The sequence below is a fragment of the Natrix helvetica genome, assembly GCF_964273705.1.
Source record: "Natrix helvetica genome assembly, chromosome: 2".
Classification (NCBI taxonomy): Eukaryota; Metazoa; Chordata; class Lepidosauria; order Squamata; family Natricidae; genus Natrix; species Natrix helvetica.
In genome coordinates, this window is record NC_138552.1 from 28,803,657 (window position 1) to 28,823,853 (window position 20,197).

The window sequence follows — 20,197 nt, forward strand, 5'->3', positions numbered from 1 at the left end:
CTGCTCTAAGAAGGTCATTCAGACTGGCTGCAAACAACAGAATGACCAAGTGCAACATTTCCCCCCTTTTTCTTATAGAGGTTTAATTCATGGTACAGTTGGAGTGACTGGATGGAGCTGAGCATTATAGGCCAGATGTCCTTCCTGATGCCTATGTGGAGTTTGCAGAAGATATTTTTTCTTTGTGCTCTATGAAAGAAACTCCTGCTGCTATCTGAGATTGAACATTCAACCTTCTGAGTGGGAAGCCAGTGTCTTCACTATTAGGCTACCATATGCCACTTGACAAAGTAGCAACAATGGTGCATTGAAACATCTGTAAGAAATGCTATTTGCTTGCAAGCAACACCAGTATGACTATAAAACAGAAAGTAATAGAAAATGAAGAAGCCAAATTTCTCTGGAACCCTAGAATTCCAACCTACAGGCACCTGCCATATAACACCCCAGATTTTTAACAATTGTTGATAAGAAAAACAAGCAGAATAGAAGAGAAAGAATCAGAATATATATATATATATATATATATATATATATATATATATATATATATATATATATATATATATATATATATATATATATATATATATATATATATATATATATATATATATATATATATATATATATATATATATATATTTGAATGGGTCACAGTAGCACAGTGGTTAGAGTGCAGTACTGCAGGTTTCTTCTTCTGGCTGCTGGCTGCCTGCAATTTAGCAGTTCAAATCTCACCAGGCTCAAGGTTGACTCAGCCTTCCATCCTTCTGAGGTGGGGGCAACAGCTTAGAGAGGCTGTAAATCACTGTAAAGCGGTATATAAATCTAAGTGCCAAGTACCACACCATTGTTTTGGCTGCAATCCTAAAACAGCAGTGTTAAAGCACCACTTTAACACTTTAACACTATTGGCATTGGTAATATCATTGGCATTGGTAATATCATTGGTAACTGGTGGCAGTTATTTATTATTTATTTATTTATTTGAACTTGTTAGTCGCCCCCTCTCCCCACAGGGACTCGGGGCGATGTACAAAAGCAACAATCAAAACAGTATCATATAGAGGAGGTAAAAATAAATAAATAAATAAATTACAGTGCTTAGAAAAAGTTAAAACCCCAATAACATTAAAAATTTAAAAACTAAAATTAACAGTTAAAAAATGACCAAGGGGTGGAGAAGCTGTAGAGTTATGCCAGGCGGGCTAGTCGAAACAGGTAGGTCTTCAGTTTCATACGGAAGGAGCGGAGGTCGGTTGTTGTCCTAATGTCTGGGGGGAGGTCATTCCAAAGGGTAGGGCCCACCACAGAGAAGGCCCTACTCCTGGGCACCGCCCTCTGACACTCTCTGGAGGACGGCAGTTAATTGCAAAAGGCAGCTTTCCTTGGAATAACTTACATCCTGCAACAATACCTTTAATATTATTTAAAAAAACAACATCTACCTCCTCCTGGTCCTTGGCAAGAACTTGATAGGTGGACAAAAAATGCCAAATCCAGTCTAAACATCTGCCTGAGTGCTTGATAATATTCTGAGAAAAAGCAATTCAGGAATGTATAGAAACTGCCCCTTCAAACTTAACATCCAGGCAACATGACGATGAGACAAATTGTCCCTTGTTATCAATTACCATGCAGATCAAAGCTTTAAAGTTTTAAATCATCATCCTGAACTGAACTGGAAACCAATCAATAAGCAAGAAAATATTTCTCACTGCAGAAGATGTACAATAATGCAATATAATATACTTAATTATGAAATTAATTTTACCAGAGGAATTAATTTTCCTCTGCTTGCATATGATAGTGTCAAGGAATCATTCTTGGTCTACTTAACACATCCTTTTTCAGGATTGGACAATATGATGATTTGAACATCTTTTTGATCTTCTTCAAGACCTTTGTCTCATTTTTTAAAAAATCTTTTTTGAAAGGAGATTTCAAGATTTTAATTGCAAATAAAAACCAGGAACATGGCATGTGGCAGACCAATGCATTAACAAGGAAACTTCTGGGTCCCCAACAAATCCCAAAACAAAATAAGTAATTGATAACCGCTTTCAAAATATTGCGACTTTTCCAGCATTGAAAAAGAAGCCGAGAGATATAGAACATTTCAGAGATCTAAGAAAAAATGGAAAATATTGTCAACTGACCATTCTGATCAATATTCGTTCAATGGCTAGTCATATCCATCATATAAGTCACTTAATGGACAGGACATTCTAACTACCTCAATGAAAAATATTCTTTGCGACATCCTGAAATATCCCTTCTAGATTCTGATTGTACCTTCAGCCTCAGGGTCCTAAAAATGGATTTATACACAGGATGAAATGCTGAGGGTTCACGGGGATTTGGGAAAACCTCTAGCTAAGATTCTGTGCAGTTCGGAGAACACCCAATCCCACTCATGGCTGGCCGCGCCAACCCCTCCCCTCCCAGGAGTCCCCACGCGGCCCATTTTGGATGCAAGTAAGTGCAGGGCACACACAGAGGCTTGGGGAGGGTGGAAAACAGGCCCACTGGAAGTTCAGGAAGGCAGGAAACAGGGCCATTTCCAGCCTCCAGAGGGCCTCCGGAGTCTGGGGAGGAAATGTTCACCTTCCCAGAGGCTCGAGGAAAGCCTCCGGAGCCCGAGGAGGGCAAAAACACACACCCCCAGCCCCGCTGTGGTGCAGGAGGCTGACTAAGCCATGCCCACCCAGCAATCAGGCAGAGAACCCTTGCTAAAATTTTTGAATCCCACCCTTATTTATAGATAACCATCCAATCACCCATACTTGTGTAGTCAGTTTCTGTCCATGCATATAAAAGTCCAAACATCATTCAAACAGGCAAATGGATACTTAATGCTTATTATTATAACTCAGATCCATCGTGATATTCGCAACACAGCTCTTAATCATTGGCAAAAAGTGAGTGAACACCACACACACCTTTAAGAAGGGAACACTGTAGCTACATTCCATGAAAGAAATGAGTGGGAGTGTATTTCAGAGTAGTGATAACAATAGTGATTCCTGAATCTTGATATAGAGAGAGAACTGAAAGCCTGTCCTTTAAAGTGTTTTGCACTTGTCTGCAAATGAAAGTCAAGCACCCCAATTTTGCAACGGTGAAAGCAGATGTTACCAGTTAAGAACTGTTTTCAAAAAGGAGGCTAAGGGGATCAATTACACGTAGAAGGACTGAAAAGCCTCAATAGCATTTGAAAAATTGTCACCACCTTGAAATTGTGCTTTATGTTGTAGCCGTTGTGTTGTAATAGCAGAAAACTCAAAGTCTGCTCTTAAAGGCTGACAACAAGATCCTTCATATCACTATCAGCTATTCATTCCCATAACTACTGTGATATTCTGTTGGCTTTCTGTTGGTCTGGAAATGAAGAGAACTAGGTTCAAATCTTCATTGGTGTAGGCCACGGGTGGGTTCCAGCCAGCACTACTGCTGATTCGCTTGGGTGCGCGATTCATGTACGCAGTTGATGCATGCTGTGCGTGCATGCTCAGTGCAATTAAAATTGTTCTGGGCATGCAAAAAACTGAAAAAATGAGATAGTGGGCCCAAAGGTACCGACCGGGGAACCGGTTTGGGGATGTGGCAGGCCTGGGTTACTGCCGGTTCCAATGACCCATGTCAGGGGAAAAAAATGCCCTGGGGAAATCTGAGATCAATGGACCGTGGCTGATTCCCTTCCGCATATCTTTTGAGATATTGAGAAAAATAAAAGTCTTTAAAAGTATTCTAATTAATAAACAAACTTTAATAATAAAATAATAAAAGTAAATGAAACAGAAATAACTAATGGTTACATTTTGATAATGAAAGCTACGTCTGCCAAGCTGGCAGCCAAACAAAGAAGGAAAGGAATTTTAGTTCTGGAATGTGTAACGCGTGCGCAATAAATCACTTTCAGATAACATTTTGTTTTATGACCTGCGCAATAAAGCTTTCTTAGTTTAACTCTTGAGTGTCAGTTTAGGCAGTTCAGGCCTAGCAAACCTTTTAACATCGTGACACCCCTTCTTTTGCTAGTCTGGGCTGACGTCATCAAATCATCAATTAAGGCACATCTTCTTTCGCAGATATTCGTGTTGATTTGCGGCAAGTGGTTTGTTAAGCATGTCTGCGATCTGATCATGTGTAGAAACATATTGCAATTTAACAAAACCTTGCTTAACTAATTGCTTTGTGTTTTGATAACGAATGTCAATGTGTCTGGACCTAGAACCTGTAAAATGTGACTCAGAAATATAGACAACAGATACATTATCTTCCATCACGGTGATTGGTCGAATCGGACGTGTCCAGATATCTGTGATCAAAGCATCAAACCACGTTAGAGAATTACAAGCATCTGAAACACAAGCATATTCAGCTTCAGTAGATGAACATGAAACAAAACTCTGTTTTCTCACTTGCCAGTAAACAGGACAACCATTTAGGAACATCATGTAACCAGAAGTGCTTTTGCGTGACTTCTTGTCGCTCGCCCAGTCGGCGTCAGCAAAACAAATCAACTTTGGTTGATCAGTGTGTGTTGGTTCTAGCAATAACTTCATGTGCGTATTTCAACAACTTCTTAATGCATGACCAATGAAATTGTGTTGCCTTACCTACGTGTCGTGATAAAAGATTAACACTAAGTGCGATGTCAGGTCTGGTCCAACTACTAATGTATAATAGTGAACCAATGACTGAACGATAAAGTGTTTGATCCTCGAACTCAGGACTTGGTTCATGTGTTAAGTTGTGAAAATCTGTTTGCATGGGTGTCTTTGTTGTGCTAGCATCTTTCATGTTGCAATGATGTAGAATGTGGTCAATTTTCTCTTCTTGTGAAAGACTAAACCCCTTCTGTGTCTTTTCAATTTGAACACCTAAATAAGTGCTAATGTGTCCTAAAGATTTTAGTGTGAAGTATCTCTGCAAACTTTTAGCAAAAATCTCACTCATTTTCTTATTTGGACCAATATAAACAATATCATCAACATAAACAAGAATTATCTCATATGCATTGTTAGATCTTTTTGTGAACACGCATTCATCAGTTTCGGACTTAATAAAGCCCATTGAATTTAGTTTGTCAGTAAGACATAAATACCACATTAAACCTGACTGTTTCAGACCATAAAGACTTTTGTTCAGGAACCAGGTATCCCCTTCTTGCTTTCGGAATCCTGGAGGGCTTCTCACGTAGATCTCTTCATCTAGGTCTGCATGTAGATAAGCTGTGTCCACATCAAATTGGAAAACTTCTAAACCAAGAATAGTTGCAGTGGTTAAAGCAATTTTTACACTTTCAGTTCTGACTGTTGGTGAGTAAGTGTTTGTGTAGTCCTCAGGATAACGTTGAGCGAAACCCTGAGCTACAAGTCTGGCTTTGTATAAAGACTCACCATTCGGTTTCTTCTTGATTCTGTAGACCCATCGGGTGCCAATGACTTTCTTGTTTGCTGGAGGTTTTGCAGGTGTGAATACATTAAGTTTCTTTAAACTGTCCATTTCATCCTGCATTGCATCATACCACTTGTCTTGTTCTGAATCAGGAAGCTGTTTGATTTGTGTGAATGTCTCTGGAGGAAGAGTAACGTTGCAAATCAAAGGTACTGGTGTTTTTGTCAGTTGCCATGAATAACGTTGTGGAGGGATTCCTTTTGTGGCCCTCTTGGAGCGTCTAGGAACAACAGACCAGTCTTCTTCTTCTTCATCATCATCATCCTCGTCCTCACGTTCGTCGCTAGCATCAGCATCCGCGGCTTGCGAAGACGGAACATCAGTTTGTGAAGAACTGGTAGAAGGAACATCTGCCTGCAAATTGTCATCAGGCTGCGTGGCATCTGGAACACCATCTCTAGGAAAATAAACTTCAGGATCATTGGAATGAATCCTGGACCAATCAATGTCTTCCTCGAAATTAGCAGATTGTGAAATGACAATCACATGTTTAGTATCGATGAATTTGAACCATTTTGAATTATCATCAATACCCATAAATCTCAGTCTCTTTGCTACTGTACCTCCCTTTCTTCTTTGACTTAAGGGAGTGTTCACCATAGCATATGAACCAAAAATGTGGAGGTTCTTGAGATCAGGCTTGTAGCCATACAGCATGTAGAAAGGAGTTTGATTGATTACATTGCTCCAAGTATGGTTGACAATGTAATTTGCATATTTGATTGCTTCACCCCAGTATGCGTTACTGAGATTGGCATCTTCTAGAAGACAACGCATCATGGTTTGTAGAACCCCTTGTCTTCTTTCTACGACTCCGTTATGAGCCGGTGTATATGGAGCAGATGTCTGATGAAGAATTCCATTCTTACGCATCCAGTCCTGGAAACGCTGAGACATGAATTCTGCACCACGGTCACTCTGGATTCTGGCGATGCGAACTTGGTATTGTGTAGAAACAAAAGCTGCAAAGTCTTTAAAGATCTGAAAGGTCTCAGATTTCTCTCTCATAGGATATACAAATCCATATCTAGAATGATTATCTACAATTGTTAAAAAATACTTTCTGCCACCAAGTGTTGGTGGGAAAGGACCCACTATGTCAGTGTGTACCAAATAAAAAATGCGTGTTGACCGGCGTGTAGCGTGTTTGGGAATTGCAGCCACCTTGGATTTAGCCTTTTTGCAAACCGCACAATCCAAAAACACCTTACACCCCTTTAGATCCAAACCTTTTGCGAACTCCGGCATCTTTCTAAGAACACGGAAACTGGCATGCCCCAATCTTCTGTGCCACTTGTGAATACACCTGGAATGCAAAGGTTTACCAGTTAGTGAATTCTCAACATTAACAGTTTCATGAGGACCCTCAGGCTTGCTCTGAGCAATCTGTTTCTGTTTTCTTTGTTTGTTGGCTTTAGGAGCCTTTGGCACAGTAACGTTTTCTCTCTCTGGGACAACTCTCTCTGGGTTCACGTTGTGCCTTTTTGGAGTTTGCATACTTGCCTGTGCTTGCCCTTTAGGCTTTGGCTTTAAGTAATAAACACCACCAATCAGCATAGTTTCAGCAACAATATCTCCATCTTTAACTAAGTAACTTGCTTTTTCGAGGTGGTGAACCTGGAACTTTAAATCTCTAGACAAGTGACTTTGACTAAGCAAATTACTGGTTGCTGAAGGTATGTAATAAACATCAGGGATGTGTGTATCGAGCTCTTCAATGTAAACAGTTCCTTTTCCCATAACCTTGCAAGTGTGGTTGGTGAAGGAATACAGTTCTCGATACTCGGGCTCTGGTTCGCCCATCTCTGTGAAAAGTTCCCTTCTGTGGGTAACGTGCACAGCTGCTCCACTGTCTAAAGTCCACAAAAGACGTCTGTCGAACTTTGGATCAGGTTGTGGAATGTTGGTTATGGCCAGTGTCACAAGTGGAGCTTGTGAATCACGCCTTGGACCACGATGGCCTTGTCTTCCGCCTCTACCTCTGCCTCTGGAATCTGTTCCTCTGGGCTGGTACGTGGCGGGAGCTGGAACTCGTTGGGGACAATCCCGGGTGTCATGTCCCACACGGTTGCAGGTGTAGCATTTTGGCATCCTTGGAACGTAGCCTCTTCCTCGGAAGGGACGTCTGGCTGGAGCCTTTAACGCTGGAGGCCGTTGCAGATGTGGTGTAGCTAACCTGATAGCTTCGTCTTCCACTAAAAGTCTGCAAATGTGGTTAACTGTGCGTTGAGCAATAGGCACGTAGTTAATCTTTGCAACAGCATCTTTCCATTCATAATTCAATGAGTTAATGATGATGCTAATCATTTGGATATCATCGATTACATGGCCATTTTGTCTCAATTCACTTCTCATTCTTTTCAGTTTGGTCAAATGTCCACCAATTCGTTCACCAGGTTTCAACTTCGAACCATGGAACTCGGACATGAGCAAACATGAAGATTCAATTGAAACGGGCCTGTAGCAATCTTCCAAAATAGCCCAAATTTCTTGGGCAGTTGCATCAGGTGGAAAGATACCTTGGATCTCAATTTCCATTGACATGAGTAAAGTCGTGATTGCTCTGTTTTCGAGGTCTCTTATCGCAGGTGTCCACGGTGGAGGAGGAGGATTAAAAACCATGGAATGTGTGCCTTCTCTTCGAAGCAAGAGCGCAATTTCACTGACCCAGGCTTTATAATTCTCTCCTGACTCCTTTAATTTGGACTCACCAGTCAAGGGGGTGACTGTGAATACCTGCTGAGGAATGTGCATCGGAACAATTTGTTGCTCTGGTTGCAAATCTGGTTGTTGAACCAGGGGATGCTGGGGTTGCATCATTGGCCTTTGCGTGGCAACATCAAATTGGCTTCCTCGAATTCGCCTTTGGCTTTGCCCTTTTCCATCTAGGGAGGATTCAGCACCGCCAGGGGGTGTTGAAGACTTATCCTTTGAGGGCAAAGTTTGGGCTTCTGTAAAACTCATAGACAGATCTCTAAAAATCTGGTCCAATTGCTTCATCTTTTGCTGTAATAATTTTTCTCCGCCAGCAGATGGCAGTGCAGCTTCACTTCTTGGCTGCAGCCCTCTATACATGGCCAGAAGTTCAATGGGCTCAAAGGGACCACGTGACCTCGGTGACGTGTACATGTCTCTTTGTTCTAATTGACCAATGAACTCTGTGGGGTGTGTCTTAGGCTGTTGTTTTGAAGACAAGATGGAGTCCTCAGACATTTTGGGAGTGGGGGAGCTCCTCCTACTTCGCTTTATTTCGTTAAAGCACTCTCTCACCTCCCTAGTATATTTTTCAAACAGCTTTAATCGATATAGATAGCTTTGCATTTCTTGCTCATCATCTGGGGAGATTTCATAAACTTTGCTTTCTGCGTGGGAGGATTTTTTTCTCTGCCGGCAGTTGCCGTTTAGACTTTTGCCGTTCATTAATTGTATCTTGATAATGAGGGAGGTTTACTGACCTCAGTCCGTAGATCTTGCCTTCTGTAGCTCCTTCCCCCACATCTGGCTCGGCACCTGAAGAATCTTGCTCCTCTGTGTCTGAGGGAATGGATTCTTTCGAGCGCTTTCCATGTCCGTGTTTTTTTCTTTTCTTTCTCTTTTTCTCCGACATTGCTAATTAGGCTTAGTCGGTTATCTTTAGATAGCATGAAGGGAAAATGCAGCCATAAATTGTAGCCATCTCAGCTGCCAAGTTGTCAGGGGGAAAAAATGCCCTGGGGAAATCTGAGATCAATGGACCGTGGCTGATTCCCTTCCGCATATCTTTTGAGATATTGAGAAAAATAAAAGTCTTTAAAAGTATTCTAATTAATAAACAAACTTTAATAATAAAATAATAAAAGTAAATGAAACAGAAATAACTAATGGTTACATTTTGATAATGAAAGCTACGTCTGCCAAGCTGGCAGCCAAACAAAGAAGGAAAGGAATTTTAGTTCTGGAATGTGTAACGCGTGCGCAATAAATCACTTTCAGATAACATTTTGTTTTATGACCTGCGCAATAAAGCTTTCTTAGTTTAACTCTTGAGTGTCAGTTTAGGCAGTTCAGGCCTAGCAAACCTTTTAACATCGTGACAACCCAGGCCGCCAAACCACTACCGGTTCAGCTGAACCGGTCCAAATCGATAGGAACCCACCACTGGTGTAGGCAAGTTTAAGTCTGTTGCATCCATTCAGTTCAACTAACTTCCAAGATTGTTACAAAGATAAAATGAGAGCAGGGAATAAACTATGGCTCCTAGTGCTACATGGAAAAAAGAAGGATAGGAACATTTTTAGGTTAATATGTTTTCTAAAATGCCACTCATAATTTCCACTTACCCTTTTCAACAGACTATGTTTTCTACGGTGTGCTCTGTTTCAGGTTCAATTTGGCCTGCTGCTTCAGAGAACAATGTAGCCTCTCTCTGAAACTCTTTAAAGCAGCTGCCATATCTTTTAATGACCCCCATAATCCCTTGCAGGTGGAGTCTGGGCAACTGAATGGAGTTGAGTGTTTAATGGCCGGATGCCCTTCCTGTAAACAATGCAGAGTTTTGTTCAGCAGATATATTCTCATTGTGCCCAGAGAGATAAATAAGTGCCTCTATCTAGGATCGAACTCACAACCTCCTGATTGTGAGGCGAGAGCTCTACCTCTAGGCCACTGCACGACTCTTTAAAGCAGCTGCCATATGATTCTGCTAAAAGATACACCTGCAGGATGACAGGAGCTATGCCAGGGGTGTCCAAACTTGGGAACTTTAAGACTTGTGGACTTCAACTCCCAGAATTCCCCAGCCAGTGCTGGCTGGGGAATTCTGGGAGTTGAAGACCACAAGTCTTAAAGTTCCCAAGTTTGGACACCCCTGAGCTATGCTCACACTCTAATGTGGTCCTTAAATCTTTGGGATTAAATCCAAACCACTGGGAAGTCCACTGGGATTGCCCCTTTTTTTTATCAGCCTGTATTTTCATACCATGGCAGACCTTTAATTACCGAGGTGGCACAGTGGTTAGAGTGCAGCATTGCAGGCTAATTCAGCTGACTGCTAGCTGCAGTTCAGTGGTTCAAATCTCACCAGCTCAAGGTTGATTCAGCTTTCCATCCTTCCGAGGTGGGTAAAATGAGAACCCAGATTGTTGGGGGCAATAGGCTGACTCTGTAAATCGTGTAGAGAGGGTTGTAAAAGCAGTATGAAGCGGTATATAAGTCTAAGTGCTATTGCTATTGCTACCTAGCCCCCACTATTTGAGTCTGTCTTGGCATTTGTGCAAGGCAAAGTAATCATCCTGTATAGTTCTCCTTTGGTATAATATTAGCTGGATAACTGATATTAAGGCAGATGCATTCGATTTAGAAAGAAACTATCTGCTTCAATACTTCAAACAGCTTTCTGAATTGTCAAGTCAAACTGACATTTCATATCGGATTCAATCTAGTTTGTACACGCTTGATGGAGATGAAATTCCCTGATTGCCCATATTCCTGAACTGAAAAAGCACATTGGGAGGTGTTCCTTATTATGTTTTCACTTAGGACTATTGATTGATATGTGGGAAGCCAAGAAGATATAGATCATCATTGAAAAAAAAAGAATAATAAAAGGCAGGAGGACATCTGACACTTAGAGCAAGTCCAAGAAACTCTGCATACTATCCATTAGAACAGTGTTTCTCATCCTTCGTTAGCAACTTTAAGATATCTGGACTTCAACTCCCTGAATTTCCCAGTCAGTTAGAGGTTTATCACAATGTTATATTGTTTTTTTAAAACATAAAACCAAATTCATTTTCATTATAGTGAAGAATTATTAGGAGCAAAAGATCACATATTTAGGGTATAAGATTAACAGTGGCAGAAATTAACCATAGCTGAGTGAACATTCAGAAAGGTCACATCAAAATACATGCTTTGAAATTCCTACTGGCCAAATTAGAAGTCAGAATCTTTTGTCCTGGTACTTGTATGTATTTATACATGTTTACATGAATTTAAACCCTAAATATCCAATCTATTAAAAAAACTCATTTCATGATGGCAACTATTCTTTTTTTTTTTTTGCACTTTCCTAAATATAATTCTTTTGACTACATTTCATATCTTTACTACCTGTATCAACGAAACACCCATAATGTGCTATTTATTTATTCATTCATTCATTTCTATTTATATGCCATTGTGTCTTTGGAAATAGAAAGGAATATAAACTAAAAGTAAAAACAGCACATGAATAAAATGCAATTATAATCCATTTGAAATTAAACTATATATACAGCTATTATCCCATATTTGCTCACCCTCCTGTCCTTGCATACTTTTAAAATTACAATCCCAATACATTACTTAAAGCCAGCCCACCCACCCCCACTTATGCTATGTATACACCATTTTAAGTTCCTGGAGTGGAAAGCAGGATATCAATTTGATATAACAAATTATAATACAACAAGAAAAGATGGAGACAAGTCAAGTCAAGTCAAGTAGGCTTTATTGTCATTTCAACAATATACAGTACAATACACAGTGAAACAAAACAACGTTTCCCCAGGAGCAAGGTTCTGCATCAGACAGCAAAGATAAAAAGAAAAAGAGCAGGACACAGAAGTACATATAGCTCTAAATCTAAGAACTTAGAGAGTGTTGAGGACTCTGATGGCTTGTGGAAAGAAACTGTTACACAGTCTGTTTGTGCGGGCCCAAATGCTTCTGTACCTTTTTCCAGATGGCAGGAGAGTAAAGAGGGTGTGTGAAGGGTGTGTGTGCTCAGCCGCAATGTTTCTGGCTTTATAAATGCAGCTTGTGGTGTATATGTCCATGACAGAGGGAAGAACAACCCCGATGATCTTCTCTGCCATCCTCACTATTCGCTGTAGGGTCTTGCGATCCAAAATGGTGCAATTCCCAAACCAGGTGGTGATGCAGCTGCTCAGGGTGCTCTCGATAGTCCCTCTGTAGAAGGTTGTGAGGATGTGTGGTGGAAGCTGTGCCTTCCTCAATTTCCTAAGAAAGTAAACATGCTACTGGGCCTTCCTTGTTATGGAACCGGTGTTGAGGGACCAGTTGAGATTCTCCGCCAGGTGAACACCAAGGAATTTCCACAGAGGAGCCATTGATGTTCAGTGGGGAGCGGTCGTGTTGTTCCTCCTGAAGTCAACAACCATCTCTTTTGTTTTGTCTACATTCAGAGACAGGTTGTTGGCTTTACACCAGTTTGTTAACTTCTCCACCTCCTCTCTGTATGCTGTCTCATCGTTCTTGCTGATAAGACCCACCATGGTTGTGTCATCAGCAAACTTTATGATGTGATTCGAACTGTGCATTGCTACACAGTCATGCGTCAGCAGGGTGAACAGTAGCACACAAACCTGAGGGGCTCCAGTGCTCAGTATGATGGTGTTAGAAGTGTTGTCCGCGATCCGGACTGTCTGTGGTCTTCCAGTCAAAAAGTCCAGGATCCAGTTACAGAGGGAGGTGTTCAGGCTCAAAAGGGTCAGCTTCCCCATAAGATGTTGAGGAATGATAGTATTGAATGCTGAACTAAAGTCTATGAACAGCATTCGTACATATGAGTCTTTGTTTTCTAGGTGAGTGAGGGCTAGATGGAGTGTAGTGGAGATGGCGTTGTCGGTAGAGCGATTCGAGCGGTATGCAAACTGCAATGGATCCAATGTTACAGGCAGCAGAGTCTTTATGTGCCTCATGATGAGCCTCTCGAAGCACTTCATGATGATGGGAGTAAGTGCAACAGGACGGTAGTCATTGAGGCAGGGCACTGATGGTTTCTTGGCACAGGGACAATGGTCATTGTCTTTAGGACAACAGTGGTGCTCAGAGAGATGTTGAAGATGTCAGTGAAAACATTTGCCAGTTGGTCTGCACATCCTCTGAGTACTCTGCCAGGAATATTGTCTGGTCCCGCAGCTTTCCGCGGGTTGAAAGCTCTACTTAGAGCTTTCATCACATCAGTAGTGGAGAGACAAAGTATCTGGTCGTTGGAAGGAGGTGTGGTCTTCCTCACTGTCACATTGTTCTGTGCTTCAAAACGGGCATAAAAGCTGTTTAACACATCTGGAAGTGAACCATCATTCTCACGGGCATGTGGTAATATTCTGTAGTTAGTGATGGCTTGGATGCCCTGTCACATACGCCATGTGTCGCTGCTGTTTGTGAAGTGGTGGATGCTCTGGGCATGTGCACACTTAGCTTCTCTGATGGCCCAGGACAGATTGGCTCTCGCTGTTCTTAGGGCTGCTTTATCACTTGCCCTGAATGCAGAATCTCGGGTTTTCAGTAGAGCACGCACCTCTCCAGTTATCCATGGCTTCTGGTTGGAGTGTGAGATAATTTTCTTGGAGACTGTGACATCATCAATGCACTTGCTGATGTAGCCGGTCACTGACGATGTGTACTCCTCCAAGTCAATAGAGTCACTGATGGTTGCAGACTCCCTGAATATGTCAGTGCATTCAAAGCAGTCCTGAAGAGCAGAGATGGCTCCTGCTGGCCAGATCCTCACCTGCTTCCAAACTGGTCTTGAACGCCTGGTGAGTGGTCTGCATGCTGGAATTAGCATAACAGAGATGTGGTCTGAGTAGCCAAGGTGGGGGCGGGGCTTCACCCAATATGCACCCAGGATGTTTGTATTCACAAAGCTAAGCAAGATTTCCCCCCCCCTGCTTTTTCAACTGCTTTGTCATTTCGTCTTCTTTGGCCTAGGCACTAGAATTCTTCTCCCTTTCATAGCAATTGATTTTGATGGTTGTGTTGCTATTTTAGGAATGCTTAAAAACACTTCTGTGAATATACACCATCTTGGCCATTCGGATAACAGAATTAATTAGCACTGCTCCCTTGTGGAGGGGAAGGTTGCCACTAATTTTCTGGAACCAAAATGTTCACTATGATTATTGGTGTTATTTGAATATTGTACAATCTCAATTTCTACACAAATACTTGGGCACCTAGTCCTGAGATAGCTGGTGAAATGATAAGCACTTTGGAGTTACATGAAGCAAACATAACACTTAATTTTTTTAAAAAAATATCTCTCTCTTTCCTCATCTCCAACCTACAGATGGCATCTGCGCAAGATACCCGATATGGCCAAAAGGAAACGTCGGATCAGAACTTTGATTATATGTTCAAACTTCTCATCATTGGTAACAGCAGTGTTGGGAAAACCTCCTTCCTATTCCGTTACGCTGATGATTCTTTTACTTCAGCTTTTGTAAGCACTGTTGGGATCGATTTCAAAGTGAAAACAGTCTTCAAAAATGAAAAAAGAATTAAGCTACAGATCTGGGTAAGCAAGCCTACTGTATATGTGTATGGTTTATCTCTGCTTTTCAGGTTTGTATATTAAATGTTAAAGGCAAATTACTCTATTTCAGTGTTTCTTGGCAACTTTGAGACATCTGGACTTTAAATCCCAAAATTCATGCTAGATGGGGAATTCTGGGAGTTGAAATCCACATTTATTAAAGTTTCCAAGACTGAGGAACACAGCTCTACTTTGATCTTTCTTCACAATTGTATTAATTAATCTTGATTATTCTTCCATTTACCTTTCTTGCATTTGACCAGTCCAATCTCACCATTTGGTAGAGCAATGTGGTTGCTTCAAGCAGGAAATGGTAAGGAGGGAAATAAGGAAACACAGAAGGACAGAATGATACATGCATATAGTTTGTCCAGTAAATGATGTCTTGTCCTCATATGTTGGATAATTTTGCCCTGGCAGCTGCCTTAATGGAGGATTTATGAATTACGTGACCTACAAGTAGAATGGAGAAGCTACCATTTTCTTTGTTCAGGAGCAAACTGTCTTGAAATAGTACTGAATCTACCTTAGTTTGCTTCCATCTTAGTTTCCATCTTCTGGAATACATCCTTCTCTGATGATGGGACAATCTGATGTTGATTATATATGACTGCTTTTAAAGCAGGGGTGTGAAACTGGCAGCCGACGAGCTGGATGCATCATGCGCAGGCCATGTCCACCCCAGCTCCGCGAATGGGAAAAAAAATCATGAAACATCACATGATGGAAATGTAACGCTGCGAGTTTGACACCTGTATTTTAAAGGATTGTTGTTTGAGTGGTTCTGCTTATAACTGCATGGAGCAGTGAAAATGATTTTGGTGGAGATATTTGGGAACTGTTACCTAAGAAAAAGATCTGAAGCATTTTATAAGTCCACAAAGAATAAGATGACATTCAGATATGATTCAGGTAAACATGTCTCTAATTCATTGACTCATCAGAAGAAAGAGGAAGTACAGCATGATCTGACTTGCAAGCTTCTGCAAATGTTCACAAGCATAGTGCTAGATTTCCTAATATTATGAAGTAGGAGCCAGTGGTCCTTCAGCTCCTGTTCTAGTCTTTAAATGGTGATGATCATGACATCTGATATTCTTCTTTTCCTTTTACTATTTGGGAAAAGAGAGACAATATTTTACTCATATTGACTGGTTTGCAGTTTTAGAGGCCTGGATTTTTCATGAGTTTTCTCGTCTCACTGCTTTGAGATATTAGTTGTGGAAGTCATTAATATTTGTTTCCTGGAAATACACAAACACATTAGAATGTAAAATCTGGAACCTAGTCTTCCTATCTTACAGAATACCCTTTCTACTAACATGGGCTGCTGTGGGCCCATCTTTAAAAATATCTCCTTCTCCCTAATCATCTGAAGGTAGAGTTCCGAAGCTAGATTTCTAAATATATGAAGTTCAATTTCTTTATATATGCAGTTGAAACAAGTGCTACAAATGAAAGCATCTAATAGGGTCTTAAGCAAAGCCAGCTCGTATAAATTGGCAAGGTTTTACTTCAGAGGCTTCTCTCAGAACAGGGCTGAACAAGAACCTCCAAGGAACTCCAAGAATCTCTTCAAATGTCACCACCATATTGATAAAATGTCTTAATTCACAGAGAGCACTCAAACTATCTGTATTTCAATAAGTCAACACAATTAGTTTTTTTAATTTTTTCCTGAACACTATCACTCTGCTAAACAAATAATTCCCTCAACCCTGTCAAACTATTCACTAAGGCTGCATTACTATTACTATTAGTCTTTTCATCGTTCCTATCACCCATCTCCTCCTACTTATGACTGCAGGACTGTAACTTTGTTGCTTGCATCCTTACAATTTATATTGATATTGTTTCCTGATTGCTTATTTGTACCCTATGAATATCATTAAGTGTTATACCTTATTATTCTTGACAAATATGAGCCAGCAGTGTGCAGCAGCTGCCAAAAAAGCCAACACAGCTCTAGGCTGCATCAACAGAGAGATAGAATCAAGATTACGTGAAGTGTTAATACCACTTTATAATGCCTTGGTGAGGCCACACTTGGAATACTGCATTCAGTTCTGGTCGCCACGATGTAAAAAAGATGTGGAGACTCTAGAAAGAGTGCAGAGAAGAGCAACAAAGATGATTAGGGGACTGGAGACTAAAACATATGAAGAACAGTTGCAGGAACTGGGTATGTCTAGTTTAATAGAAAGAAGGACTAGGGAGACATGATAGCAGTGTTCCAATATCTCAGGAATTGCCACAAAGAAGAGTGAGTCAAGCTATTCTCCAAGGCACCTGAGGGTAGAACAAGAAGCAATGGGTGGAAACTAATCAAGGAGAGAAGCAACTTGGAACTGAGGAGAAATTTCCTGACAGTTAGAACAATTAATCAGTGGAACAGCTTGCCTCCAGAAGTTGTGAATGCCCCAACACTGGAAGTCTTTAAGAATATTTGTCTGAAACGGTATAGGGTTTCCTGCCTAGGCAGAGGGTTGGACTAGAAGACCTCCAAGGTCCCTTCCAACTCTACTATTTTATTATTGTATTTATTTATTAAATGTATCTTGTCTTTTTATGTACTCTGAGAGCTCCAAGAATCTCCAAGAATCGCACCAAAGACAAATTCCTTGTGTCCAATCACACTTGGCCTATAAAGAATTTTATTCTATTCTATTCCAGAAACATTTTATTAAATAAATAAAATGTAATTGAGTTAAAATTTAGGTGTGGTTCTGAACTTTCCCATTTAGGTAAGTCCCACACCTTGTTTTGAGTACAAATCCCAGCATATCTTTCAAAGCCCTTTGACCCAAATGTGGGAGCCTATTTTTTCAGGTCAGCTAAAGGCTTTCCCATCATAACTCAATTTCACCTTATTAAAGACTTAAAACGTGCATTTGAGCATATGTGAGGGGTCGTCATTGTATGGGCTGAAAGCTCACTTGTACCCCCTCATTCATATGTAGCAATTATTCCCATCCTTGTTGTTATATGCTGTACACTATCCTAGATAATTGTGCCTAGGGAAGGCTAATAGAATGCATATTGTTTTAGAAGAAGCTTATAAGCTATTGAGATGCATACTAACTCTTGCTGATGCCTCCTCATTACCTGCTTATTATGCAGCAATAAATTGTCTTTCAGCTACAGGAGATGCACTTCCTTTTTTACTGTGTATCCTATTAGTATGCATGTTATTGATAAGTCTCATAATGCAAAAACAGCTAAAATGAATGCAGGGTCTTATAATTTACACTAATATGTTTACAGATAAATATCAGCAAAGCATTATTTCCATTTTTTTCATCTGGTAAATGAAATATGTCAGAACTGACTCAAACTTCACCTATATTCCGCTTTGCTCACAGTTTGACAAAGAATGGGGGTGGGGGTGGATTGGAATGCAAGTGCGGTGGGGAATGGCCTCCAAGCATCATTGGTGCCCATGAGACATTGCTCCCCCCCCTCAAGGATACCCAGGGTAGATGCCACAGTGTGGTCGGCTGGTTCCCAAAACAAAATGAATAGAAATGATTGGTGGATATAATGGATTGTGGGTGGTCCGTGGGAAAATGAACTATGTGTGCATTTGCACAGGAAGCCCAGTGCTGGCTTTGCTTCTTCTGTGCCAATGTAGATTTATTCAGTCAAGTTTATAAAATAATGTCCCAGGAGTTTCTTTTTCTGGATTTGCCAGCTCGACAGCTGACAATGAGTTTCATATAAGGTAGATGTGAATCAGTTTGCATGGTAGTTCCAATTTAAAGGAATATTTATGTGCATCCTTTTGAACAATAACACCTAAGACTATTGTTCTTCCATTATCTGATTGCTTGGATTTAGAACCTGATCATTCCATGTCCTCAGCTACAAAGAAATTTGAGGCTTCCAAAAGGACCACAGGTTCCTTGAGTCTAGTAGTAAGTAGAAGGTTCATGCCTCTTTTCTCTTTGCAAGTGCTGAAACCCATGGTCAAATGTTTCCAGGTTCTATCTCCTTGTGAGGACATAGTTCTTGTAGGCTTTCTAAAGTTGGAATGAATTTTTGTAGGGGAAAAGTTTATTCTATCCAATGAAACAAAAAAGTGAAAGACTTCTAGTTGTAGCCAAGAGCCAAGGAGATCAAATTAAAGAAAACAAAGAACAGAATGGGATAGCTGATGCATCAAGCACATCTTTATGGTCTTTGCATTGTTTAATGGGAACAGAATTCATGAAAATTTTGAGCATTGTCTCTCAAAAAGCCATTGTGAGTGAATGTCCCATATTGTTGTCCTCTTGTGTAATTTTAGACTTCTGCATTAAGTGATTTGTTAATGCAGCTGGAATACAATTGGATGATGGATACACCCCAAGGCTACTGATGAAAATAAGATATGAATCTTGAAAGAGTTATTCTGTGGAACACATTTCAAATAAATGTGTTCCTGTTGCATTACAACCTATAATAATAGTTATAATATGAACCATGCCTGCAGCATTGCTGTATAGTTCTACTGTGGATGCTCCATTATTATTAACATCTCTCCACCCATTATTTCTTCTTTTTAGCTTTATTTTTATAGTTTTTAATATATTGATAATAAATGAAGCTAAAGTGCTCTGGGACTTTAGAATTCAAATAGACATGCACCTGTCACATAACATCTCAAACTTAATTATTGTTAATAAGGAAGACAAAAAAGTCTGGATAGTGGTCATGCCAGCATCTGGAGAGAGCAGAATAAAAGAGAAATAACTGGAGAAGATAACAAAATATAAAGACAAGCAAATAGAAATGGAATGATTGTGGCAAAAGAAACCAAAGGTAGTACCAATAGTATAGGATCCTTGGGTGCAATCCCAGAACAACTGGAGCACCACTTAAAACACCATTAGCATTGACAAATTCACCATCAGTCAATTGCAAAAAGCAGCTTTACTTGAAACAGTTTACATCCTGCAATGAGATCTCTAATACCATCAAACATGTACCCATCCCAGGTTCTTGAGAAGGACTTGGTAAGTGGATAAAAATGACAAATCATATCTAACCATCCTGATGACAAACAATTAACCACAATAACAATAAAGTGATACTTCAATATCTAGAAAGGACTTCCTGAATATCTAGAAAATTGAATTTATCAGACCTGCACAGCATGCCTTTACAAAAAAACCCACCCTGCTTTGAACTGCCTATATTCTTAGAAACTTGATAGTTCTTAGGTTCTTGATTAGGATTTGAATCAATGGTGTCTCAATGGTGCCTATTGATACTTAATTTCTTGGTTTTACTCCAGAGATGGATTAAAAATCTTTACATCCAGTTCTGTGGGCGTGGCTTGGTGGGCGTGGCATGCCCTGGTGGGTGTGGCTTGGTGGCCGTGGCAGGGGAAGGATACTGTAAAATCTCCATTCCTTCCCCACTCCAGGGGAAGGTTACTGCAAAATCCCC

At 40.4% G+C, this 20,197-nt stretch overlaps 1 protein-coding gene across 1 annotated transcript in view; it reads left to right on the forward strand.

Annotated features, from left to right (window-relative positions):
- Positions 1-20,197, forward strand: part of RAB3C (RAB3C, member RAS oncogene family) — a 134,551-nt gene that overhangs the window by 12,488 nt on the left and 101,866 nt on the right. Inside the window, exon 2 of the mRNA XM_081943362.1 lies at positions 14,522-14,749. Within this exon, the coding sequence (XP_081799488.1) occupies positions 14,522-14,749 (228 nt within the window). The remainder of the gene's footprint in view (positions 1-14,521; positions 14,750-20,197) is intronic.